Here is a 12,178-nt window from a genome sequence, read left to right on the forward strand (position 1 = left end):
AGCATCTTGGATACACTCTGTCTCCCCTCTTGCTAGAGGTAGATCTGCAACACTGATGTGGCCAGTGGCATTTGGGACAAGCTCTACTTCTTCTCCTACATGCGGCAGATCTGCAACGTTGCTGTAGTCGGGAGCATGTGATATCAGCTCTCCCTCTTCTCTTGCCTGTGGTAGATCTGGAACGTTGCTGTAGCGAGGGGCATCTGGCACCTCAAATATCAGCTCTACCTCCTCTCTTGCCTGTGGTAGATCTGGAACGTAGCTGTGGTCAGGGGCATCTGGGATAAGTTCTGCTTCTCTTGCCTGTGGTAGATCTGGAACGTCGCTGTAGCGAGGGGCATCTGGCACCTCTAATATCAGCTCTACCTCCTCTCTTGTCTGTTGTAGATCTGGAACGTTGCTGTGGTCAGGGGCATCTGGAATAAGTTCTTCTCCTCTTGCCTGTGGTAGATCTGGAATGTTGCTGTGGTCAGGGGCATCTGGGATAAGTTCTGCTTCTCTTGCCTGTGGTAGATCTGGAACGCTGCTGTGGTCAGGGGCATCTGGGATAAGCTCTACTCCTCTTGCCTGTGGTAGATCTGGAACGTTACTGTGGTCAGGGACATCTGGGATAAGTTCTGCTTCTCTTGCCTGTGGTAGATCTGGAACGTTGTTGTGGTCAGGGGCATCTGGGATATGTTCTACTCCTCTTGCCTGTGGTAGATCTGGAACGTTGCTGTGGTCAGGGGCATCTGGGATAAGTTCTGCTTCCCTTGCCTGTGGTAGATCTGGAACGTTGCTGTGGTCAGGGGCATCTGGGATAAGTTCTGCTTCTCTTGCCTGTGGTAGATCTGGAACGTTGTTGTGGTCAGGGGCATCTGGGATAAGCTCTACTCCTCTTGCCTGTGGTAGATCTGGAACGCTGCTGTGGTCAGGGGCATCTGGGATAAGCTCTACTCCTCTTGCCTGTGGTAGATCTGGAACGTTATTGTGGTCAGGGACATCTGGGATAAGTTCTGCTTCTCTTGCCTGTGGTAGATCTGGAACGTTGTTGTGGTCAGGGGCATCTGGGATATGTTCTACTCCTCTTGCCTGTGGTAGATCTGGAACGTTGCTGTGGTCAGGGGCATCTGGGATAAGTTCTGCTTCCCTTGCCTGTGGTAGATCTGGAACGTTGCTGTGGTCAGGGGCATCTGGGATAAGTTCTGCTTCTCTTGCCTGTGGTAGATCTGGAACGTTGTTGTGGTCAGGGGCATCTGGGATAAGCTCTACTCCTCTTGCCTGTGGTAGATCTGGAACGTTGCTGTAGCGAGGGGCATCTGGCACCTCTAATATCAGCTCTACCTCCTCTCTTGCCTGTGGTAGATCTGGAACGTTGCTGTGGTCAGGGGCATCTGGGATAAGTTCTTCTCCTCTTGCCTGTGGTGGATCTGGAACGTTGCTGTGGTCAGGGGCATCTGGGATAAGTTCTGCTTCTCTTGCCTGTGGTAGATCTGGAACGTTGCTCAGGCCAGAGTCATCTGCAATAATTTCGCTATTACACTATAATGAAAGCTGCAAATGTGAATCATCCATGTGCTGCTTTATAGGTCCGTTGCATTTCTGATGGGTTTGGACATGATTTGTTGTGATTTTACCTGTTGTATTTGAGGTAGAGGAAGAGCATACATCCATATCAAATAAACTTACGTCAATGTTATTGGAACAAAAATGCCATATTATGACTCAGGCATTCTTCACTCTGTTCAAAGTGTGTAAAACACAGCAGGCATCTGCATCGGTGACAGGCAGCCCAGATCTCTTCCTTGCACAAGAAGCTGTCACATTCCCGAATATGATCATCTGTTGCATACTCCTGGCCCAAGTTTGAGTCGTCTGCTGAAGGGTTGCTCAGTCCTTCGGAGTGTGCCATAAAGAAAGAAATGTAGTTGATATCCAGTTAATTGTTGAAGCTATCATCAATTTGAATGGATTACACATTAACATTGTGAATTAAATAAATTTTACTGTATCGTGGAAAATAAGCCAATACAAATGAAAGCATAACATTAAAATGCTGGATGTGAAACAATTGACTCTTAATATTCCCAAGTCGCAAATTTGCACCACATATTACACATAAAGTCCATATAGACCTAAGTTTTCTCTGGCACGTTAAGAATTAAATTGTTAATTTGGATGTTAATGTTTGTTGTCATACGTCTGAACCAAATCCAATTAATCCATATCCAATATTTATGCAACTTTTGGGACATTATTGGTGGGTTGGTTTCTTCATTTGGACATCTAATCAGTATATTTGTAATTTGTTGAAGCATTTTGGACCAGTTTTCATGTGTCTATTTTAAATAACTAATAAAATGCCACATAAAATAGGTTACATTTCAATATATACACACAGATATGATGAAAATTTTCAACAGCTTGAACGGAGTAAATGTATATGCATCTGATCCACACACAACTTGCTCCTTAATATGTGAAATGATACACTGTTAGCAAAAAACAAAAACAAAAAAACATCAAATTACAGAATGACAGAGCAATCTAACAGTACAAGTCCAATGTGAAAAAAAAGAAAGAATATGTGAATGACTATGCTTACTAATTTTTTGTCTGAGACTAGCCAGTGCAAGTGAGCTTTCAGGGTCAGAGCTGTCAGATGACTGATTCCTCTCAATGCTTGGAAGAGTGAAGTCCTTGTCACCTATTTTGAGAAAGAAACATCTATCTAATCAATTTGTTATTGTGATCAAGCCATCAACTACATTAATGCCTGGATATTTTGAGGATTGATTTTTCTTCATACTTTTGTATTCATTGTGAAATAAGACCATGTTAAAAATTTGCCATTTGAAAATACAATTGGATGTACTTTACTAGACTTTAATTCATTAGCACTCAACATTTTCATGTATGACATATTTAACTGATGAGTATTTATCAAATGTGTAATATATGGATATTTCTATGGAAATGATACTACTACTGCAACAGTAACAATAATAATATAATGATGATAAAAAAGGGAGGATGAAGAGAGGAAGAAGAAGAAGAAAAGAGCAAGATCACAAAATATTCTAAGAAATAAACACCTTAGTACAGTAGTAACATGACTATAATTATTCACATATATAGAAACAATGAAAACTTCAGCGATTAAGCTACATGCAGTCAGTGAATAAACATACCCACACTATGACAAGATTTGTTTATTTGTTTTTAATATGCCATGAACTGCTGGAAGCATCCATTTACAGGATGAGTCATCAAGACACATCAGTGGTGTGACAGTAGGGGTCAAGTGAGGTAAAATGCTGCAATGCCAAAGCTTACTTAGTTTTTGTCTGATGGTAGCCAGTGTAAGTGAGCTGTCTGTATCAGAACTGTCTGATGACTCTCTCCTCTCAGTGCTGTTACAACCAAAGTCCTGGCTACCTAATTACAGATATACAGTTAAAATTGTCTGTTATCAGTCAATCTGTTCCAGTGGGCAAAAAATCAGATACATAACCCTTTTGGAGGCCAATACGCTTTGAAATGACTATAAAGATGAAAATGTATATGAAAAATAACATACAAATTCCCCTGCACTCTTCAGGTTTACAGACAAGTGTAACTGATACTAATTTGTAAATTCAGAATACTCTGCATTATGCCATTTTAATAACAATTTTTTTAAAATGATTCTAATGAGCACTGTTGGACTCATAGACCAATCTACTTCTGCTATGCGAGATGGCAGCTACAGAAATAAGGCTTTCAAGGTCAAACTGTTTCTAACGCGTGATTCTTCTTACGGTGAAAGTTTCTGGGGAGAAAGCTGAGGACTGTGCCTTCCCACTGAACACCTTCCCACGGCATGGTGACAGTTGATCCTACTCTGAGTGGTGCCCTGTACAGCAAATCTCTGCTGGCAACAGCGTTTGTCTCTCCATTACTATTCCAGCACACCACCAAATCTCTGGAGTGGGCTTTCCTATCGGATCAACTGAAAAATGATTATCAGAATTGTAAATAATAAGTTACATCAATGCACGTGCCTATTATTCCTTGACATAACTACAGACTTTATAAAATAACTTATGTTTTTTTAGAAACAGTTTCCTGTTGACATGATGTTACTCTGTGCAGTTCTTTTGATCTGCATTGCATTACGATTCTAGAATTTTAATGAGAAATCTCTCTTGTCTCTTTCTCTCTCTCTCTCTCTCTCTCTCTCTCTCTCTATATATATATATATATATATATACATACATCAGATGTAGTCCAGCTAATTCTTTTCAGAGAATTCAATATTCTGTCAGGCTGATTCATTTTCGATTTCAATGAATGAAGATTCATCCTATTTTTAAATCTTTCAATCTCCAAAACTTCATTTCCAGCATTTCTGTTTTGATTTTACCTGGCAGAACGTTTTCGTTTAGGCATTTTCTTGGTCTTGGGTGTGTGGCTAAACAGCACTCTACTTAGTTCAGCTCATCGGAGAAATGGAGTGTTACCTAGGGATGAAAAAAAAAAAAGAAAACAAGGAAAAGTAGAAATTACGCGGGGCGTAATATATGTGACCCTGCACCTCAAAACAAACAAAAAGTCGCCAGACATGAATTTTTAGTTAAGACCATATTCTGAAAGAGCAGACCTTAAGCTTTAAGATGATGTATAACTCAAATTAAATGGACTCTCCTAACCTATCTAAATATTGGAAAGAAAGCACAAACTCAGGAAAAGTGTGAACTGAGAAAAGAGGCTCTGAAGTACAGTGTCTATTCAAGCTCTCAATCTTTACCAAACCGTGCTGGTTGTGCGATGAATGGGACAAAAAACAGGAAGTAAACCACCAGAGTAACAACAATGGAGGAATTATCAGATTAAATTGAAATTTAAATGCCTCATTAACACATTCTGTCCATAATTAATGCCAACTTTCAAAGCAGTAGCACTATCCTTTCAAAAGTTATTAGAGTTGAAAGTGAAGAGTGCGGACAAGGTTTTTCAGAAATGAAAAAGGGATTCTAAAGACACACCTAATTACACTATACTACCAAAAATGTTCGAGATAAACTGCTAAAAAGCACACTTTCCTGCCCATTTTATGATACCAAATTTTAGCATAATGTAAAAGAAGACCCGCTCTTTCAGAAAATATGAAAAAGTCAAGTTCGGCTAGGTTGACCCATTTCACTTATTTTCAGTCCTCACGCAAAACCAGTGCATGCGACTTTATGTTCGTTTTGAGGTGCACGGTCACATATGTCCCCGCCGGAAGTAGCATTTTGTAGCAAAATGTACAATATAGGTAAAAAATCAAGGTCAAAGGTCAAAGAAGTCAAAGGTCAAAATTCTGTGTAAAAGTTTTAAAGCCCTCACCTAGTGCCATCACATACAGCAAACGGAATCGAAATCGGGTTAGAAATGGCGAAGGAGTAGCATTTTGTAGCCAATGTAAAATATAGGTCAAAAATCAAGGTCAAAGGTCAAAGAAGTCAATGGTCAAAATTCTGTGTAGCAGTTTGGAAGCCCTCACCTAGTGCCATCACATAAAGCAAACGGAATCGAAATCGGGTTAGAAATGGCGAAGGAGTAGCATTTTGTAGCAAAATGTACAATACAGGTCAAAAATCAAGGTCAAAGGTCAAAGAAGTCAAAGGTCAAAATTCTGTGTAGAAGTTTTGAAGCCCTCACCTACAGCCATCACATAAAGCAAACGGAATCGAAATCGGGTTAGAAATGGCGAAGGAGTAGCATTTTGTAGCCAATGTACAATATAGGTCAAAAATCAAGGTCAAAGGTCACAACTGAAATTCTGTGTAGCAGTTTCAAAGCTCCTATGTAGTGCTATCATATAAAGCAAACAGAATCAAAATTGACTTATAAATGACAGAGAAGTAGCAAATTGAAGATTTTGATCACACACGGACGCACACACAGACAGACGGACGGACGCATGGACACACACACGTACGGAGCCCGTTTCATAGTCCCCTGCTCGAACTCGTTTGGCGGGGACAATAAACATAAATAAACATATCAAATGTAATCTGCATAATTGCAGTGAACAAATTGCATGCATATTATGTACATGTACATCAACAAAACCGAAGGCAAAGGATCTAGACCGGACATGATTGTTTTCTCACTGTAGACCTTTACAGTACTATGCTAGACTAGGACTAGCCTAGGTAGGCTATAATTATACAAAGCAGTTTGAACAAGGGACTCTTTATGTGTAGGCCCTATAAAAATACCCGGTAATCAGTTCACCAAATGGATTGGGCTTTCCTATCAGATCAATTAAAAATGATTACCAGATTTGTAAATAATAAGTTACATCAATGCACGTGCCTATTATTCCTTGACATAACTACAGACTTTATAAAATAACTTATGTTTTTTTTTAGAAACAGTTTCCTGTTGACATGATGTTACTCTGTGCAGTTCTTTCAATCTGCATTGCATTACGATTCTAGAATTTTAATGAGAAATCTCTCCTGTCTCTTTCTCTCTCTCTCTCTATACATACATCAGATGTAGTCCAGCTAATTCTTTTCAGAGAATTCAATATTTTGTCAGGCTGATTATTTTTTATCTCATTGAATGAAGATTCATCCTATTTTTAAATCATTAAATCTCCACAACTTCATTTCCAGCATTTCTGTTTTGATTTTTACCTGGCAGAACGTTTTCAGGCATTTTCTTGGTCTTGGGTGTGTGGCTAAACAGCACTCTACTTAGTTCAGCTCATCGGAGAAATGGCAAGTGTTACCTAGGGATGAAAAGAAAAGAAAAGAAAATAAACATAAATAAACACATCAAACGTAATCTGCATAATTGCAGTGAACAAATTGCATGCATATCATGTACATGTACATCAACAAAACCGAAGGCAAAGGATCTAGACCTGACATGACTGTTTTCTAAATGTAGAACTTTATAGTCCTATACTAGACTAGGACTAGCCTAGGTAGGCTATTATAATTATACAAAGCAGTTTGAACAGGGGACTCTTTATGTGTAGGCCCTATAAAAAATACCCTGTAATTAGTTTACCAAATGCTTGACAGTGCAGGTTGACATTCCTCGTCCTCAGCCTTGCATTATGTTCCTATCAACAAGTCCACATCTAACTCAGATCTAGACTAGAGCGACACTTTTACTTTAGGCATGTTTTGCAGTTCCATGCTAATCATGGCCGGGTTTGTATGTAGATAATATAAAGTTTTGGTACCTCAAAAGTTTCCCTGAGTTTCCTTATCTTAGTTTGTGTTTCAGGTTAAAGTACTTTTCATTATATAACTAACAATGTGAGACTTACTCGCCTCAAAGTGCTCTCATGTCTTAGTAATCATGCAATAATGGTTTCGTACAATAGGTGTATAATGATTGTCGTGGTACCGCGTCGAGTCAAACTAACGGCTCGTTCCAATTTTTTCAGAGCCCGCTCTGCTCTGGTATGAAACCATTATTGCATAATTACTAAGACATGAGAGCACTTTGGGGCGAGTAAGTCTCACAGTGTTAGTTATTTGAAAGGTACTTTAACCTGAAACACAAACTAAGACAAGGAAACTCAGGGAAACTTTTGAGGTACCCAAACTTTATATTATCTTTAGTCGTATATCCTAAGTTATAGGTGCAGTTCTACTCTGTTTACTCATCAACCTACCGGTACAAGTACAACTACCACAGTACCAGTAGTTGGCAGTACCAGATTCTTATCTGCAAATATTAAGTCTAGAATTGCATGTACAGTAGAACGTATAAAAAAATGGACTTATATAGACTCTACAAATCTAGCTGTAGATATATAGCTTTATCTTCTAACACATGATTTCATGAGCATGAAATTCATTCGTACAAGTGATGACATCTATTTTCAGCAACAAAGTAACATGTAGAGTCTGGATTTAAGTAACATGACGTTTATATACAAGATACGCAAAACCCCTATGTTAATTGTTAGCCTATACAAAATGCCTCGTTGACTTACTGTACAAATCAGCTACTCCTAGACTATTATTTTCTTGATTGTTTTATCAATAAACGGTTTTGGGTTTTTAGAGACCGCAACTTACAAAGGGTACGCAGAAAGAGATAGGTGGGGCAATAACGTGAGCACAGGCTAGACCCATTTGTTGTGTGTCAGTGCGCGCACGCGCGCGATAGTGCCGGTTCATGGATTTCCGTTCCCTCGAAGTTACAATTTCACGAAGTGTCATACACCTGTATGCCGGTTCGTGAAAATGTTTTTCTGACTTTTGGGGCTAATGTCGCTTTAGTGACATCAAATATTTCATTAATTAAGCGAAAATACATTCATGAATGCAGGAAACTCATGTAAATGAAAGACCTTTGCAAATAGATGTTAAAAATGAATGAAACTCAAATTTGATTTGTTTTTTTTCGTGATTTTCGGGGTTTGTGCCGGTTCGTGGATTCAGCGACGACATGTGCCAAATTTCAAGTCAAATGGTAAAAGACTGAGGGAGTTAGCTCAATCCACAATATCTTTATTTGCTTTATATTGGAAAAATGCTGTTACCGTGGCAACATCTGGAATCTAAATTGCTCAATTGTACTAAAGCTCAACTCAAATGCTCAAAACTGAGGGAGTTAACTAAATCCACTGGTAATTTGCATGAATTGCATTCCAAAAATGTTAACATGGCAACACATTGTTCCACAATGTAAAGAGATGGAATTTGCACATTTACATACTATAGGGATCCCATCTGCCAAATTCCAAGTAGAAAATATGTTAAAAGAAGGGCATAGGCAAATCCATGATATTTTTGTATGATTTATCATCAATAAATGCATTTACTCATGATCTGTAAACTTCAAGTTACACTAATTACTCTTAGACCACTGGACACATTCACCCATTGCTTTACATTTGCTGTGGGCAGATTGACTTGTTTGTTGACTTCGTAGATTTTTATTTGTTAGGATTTGTGTTTGACACCATATAATGTGTCAGCTTTCAGATGGAAATGAAAGCAGCAGATGTCTGCTTTGTATAATCTATCTGCTTGTGTGTGCTATGTTGTTTTTGTGTGGCTTTCTACACAATAACTGAGTGCAATTCAATCACAAGGAAACTATAACTTTTAATATCAAACATCTAGATACATTGTATTTGTCAAGAAATGCCAGAATACCTGTTGTCGTGCACTCCTACAGCATTCTGAACCATGACACTTAATCTATAAAAAGAAAAATCATAAAGTAAAAAGCAAGAAAATAGAAAGTAAGTAATCTGCACAAAAGGAACATATAAATATTGCAAAAAAGTGCACTAACTAGTGAATATGTTAATGTGTGAGGATTAAGTGCATGATGAAACAGCTCAAGGAAGACAGGTAATTTAAAAACTCAAACTAGAAATGTCGCTAGGGTAACTGGTATGCCTCTGCCGTAATGCATGGTTCTCCGAATAGGTCTATGGTATGTCTTGACAATGTGTGATGACAGTTTCCTATAATTGGCAAAATATTAAAATGACATGTTTGTCACAAAATGTGTTCAATATTCACTTTCCTTGAACTACGTCGCATTCGATGAATGGCTATATTGTCTAAGAGAGCAGGATGGACGGAAGGATGGACGGATGGACAAACGGACCGAAGGACAGATGGACGGACAACCCGAAAAACATAATGCCTCCAGCGACACCTCATGGAGGAGGCATAGAAAGAAAAAAATGGAAGTCATGCCTTGTAATACGCAAATCATATTCCAGATCACATGTGCACATACACATGAAAACCTGACAATCTACAATGAATCATACCGTTATGTGCAGAATTGTGTGCCGATATACAAACACGAGACTCAATGTAAAGCAACAAGATAGTGCAGTGTCTCAATGTCTGCAATGCAGTGTGTCAATGTCATTACAGTGCAGCCAAAATCACAAAGTTTGATATGCCTTGTCGAACGAAAACAAGCGTTAACTCATTTATCTAATTGCATTAAGTGTGCCAAGTGATTCCAAGAATGTAATAAGCGAGGAAAATTAGGTTATGTGCTGTCATATTGAAACATACTAGAAATGAGTGCATCTGTAATTAGTGTTGACTCCCTCACACATTGCAGTACCCAAATGCTGGACTATACCTGGAATGTATGCTTCATCTGCTAGGTAGTGACAAACAAGACCATCACACAGCACAAAGTAATATACAAAAACAAACCTGCTTAGAATCATATTCAGCAATGGAATACAGAGTGCTAAGAAATACTTATCATAAGGACCAACAGAGAGGGTGGAACAAAATGTTTGCACATCAAATGGGTACAAATGGTATAGAAAACAACTGCATAATTCTTTAATTTGATAATAACAACAAAAAATTCACAATATCTATAAAGCGCTTATTACATAATAACGTCTCCGCTGAAATTTGTAAATACTTTGGGGGGGGGGGGGGGGGGGGGGGGAATAGTGCATCCAGTGGGGCAAAGGGGCAACACTCCAATCCCCACACTTCTTCAGAAGAACCTTGGGGCAAAACCTTCAGAAAATTGTTTTTTGGCAATTGTCATTTTTCCTATTTTCTGTGGCCCTTGTGATATCCCAGAGAATGTTTCTTTCAGGTAAATGACACAGCTGTGTGTCCTGTAAAATGCACGCAGCTATATGATAAAAGAAAGGGCAAAGGGTAGAGTTAAGAGTGACAAGGCTAGTGTTGACATCCATCAATCTGTCTTACTGTACTGAAAGTGGTCTCTAATGGAAAAATTCCACCCGACTTTTCTCATCACCAGTCTCCTGTGCTTCTACTTCAGATGCCTTCCCATAATATGCCCAAAGTGGGTGATTAGACTATAGTACATTAGAGGGCAGCCCGTTTAAGCGGTAAAGAAAAACACCTTGAAATAGAAATAAACAAAGTCAAATTGTATCAATACATTTCAAAGGTGTACATCAGCTCTGATTGGTATAAAGGGACCATGTAATGTAATGTACAGTACAACAGGCAATGCTGCCTTTCCATATATGCCTTTCAATAAACGATGTACGCAATGCCATAAAACAGGGGGAAAACATGAAAGCTACAAAGACTTGTACAAAGGCTATGAGTAGATGTCTGGCAAAATAGCTTCGAGTGATTTTATCATTATAGGCAAATAATGCGTAGGCTTCATGATATTGGTAAAGTGTCAGATGTCTTGTAGTTCAACATCCCTGGAGAAAGGGCAGGTTTTTGTCTTGGGATGAAAGATTCATGACCCCTCCCCCCCCCCCCCCCAAAGAAAAAAAACAACAAACAAACAAACAAACAACAACACAACACAACACACCAAGAAACAAATAAATAAACAAACAAAAACAAAACAAAACAAAACACAAACACAAAAAACAACAAAATTGTCTGCATTTTTTTTTCATAATTTCATTTATACAATTGGCCAGTAAACAATCACTTTGATGGAGTGTCATTCTTGGAATGATAGTCATTTCGGTGAGAAAAGCAGTCAACTCATTTAATCAATATCCCTTTGTTAAGGCACTAAATATTTACATGGAAACTCAATAAAGATATAAATGTTCTATAAAATTTTCATTGTATAGCATATGGATCTTGATATCCTGATCGATTACAAAAAGTATCGTATAGATGGGCAGTTTTCCACTGCGCATGTTGGTATGGTCACTGCTGGAAATGAGAGGTAAGATATGGTCACCTTTTGCATGCATTCACGTTAGCCCGGCCCATTTACACCAGTCTATAGTCACCATACATTCAGACATACATAAAAGGTTGATTTGATTTTTAGTTTTACATCCAAATGATGCCCTGACCCGCACTTCATTAGGTGTACAACATTCCATTATATAATGTTCACTCATCAGCATTCACACACATTAAAATGAAACCAAAGAACAAATATAAGTGTGGACTGAGTGAAAGTAGCAATATTAGTAGAACACATCAGTGAAAGTTTGAGGAAAATTGGACAGTCAATTCAAAAGTTATGAATTCTTAAATCTTCTATGCTTTCATTGCTGGATAAGAAGACTGCTACTGTTTATGATGTCATTTTGTACCACAATATAAAGAAAATATAGGGAGAATTCCACAAAATTTAATTTTTCATGAAAAGTACATACTCCATTGACTTGTTACTGACTTATACTTTATGATAAGGGTAATATTATTCCCCCTGCTTTCTGAAAGAGGGAAGTCACATG

General features: G+C 38.4%; 2 protein-coding genes across 6 annotated transcripts in view; both read right to left on the reverse strand.

The window, feature by feature from the left end:
• Positions 1–12,178, reverse strand: part of LOC139733356 (synaptotagmin-7-like) — a 294,612-nt gene that overhangs the window by 37,532 nt on the left and 244,902 nt on the right. The gene's annotated exons all lie outside the window — the stretch shown is intronic.
• Positions 1,414–7,219, reverse strand: LOC139733358 (uncharacterized). Its single transcript, XM_071644197.1, has 6 exons — positions 6,651–7,219; positions 4,385–4,481; positions 3,780–3,958; positions 3,316–3,417; positions 2,585–2,686; positions 1,414–1,875 (listed from the first exon to the last, which is right to left on the reverse strand). Exons 2-6 carry the CDS (start codon positions 4,408–4,410, stop codon positions 1,676–1,678), a joined length of 609 nt encoding a protein of 202 aa, XP_071500298.1. The 5' UTR covers positions 4,411–4,481; positions 6,651–7,219; the 3' UTR covers positions 1,414–1,675.

This window comes from Diadema antillarum, unplaced genomic scaffold (genome assembly GCF_040938485.1).
Source record: "Diadema antillarum isolate AM-2024a unplaced genomic scaffold, OU_Dant_1.0 seq00000472_RagTag, whole genome shotgun sequence".
NCBI classification, from domain to species: Eukaryota; Metazoa; Echinodermata; class Echinoidea; order Diadematoida; family Diadematidae; genus Diadema; species Diadema antillarum.

Excerpts from the sequence above, each read along its gene's own strand:
- LOC139733358 (XM_071644197.1), bottom strand. The coding sequence starts at position 4,410 with ATGCCTAAACGAAAACGTTCTGCCAG. Across the intron at positions 3,959-4,384 it reads AAACGAAAACGTTCTGCCAG|GAAAGCCCACTCCAGAGATT; the intron begins GTAAAATCAAAA and ends TTGATCCGATAG. Across the intron at positions 2,687-3,315 it reads TACCATCAGACAAAAACTAA|GTGACAAGGACTTCACTCTT; the intron begins GTAAGCTTTGGC and ends TTCTCAAAATAG.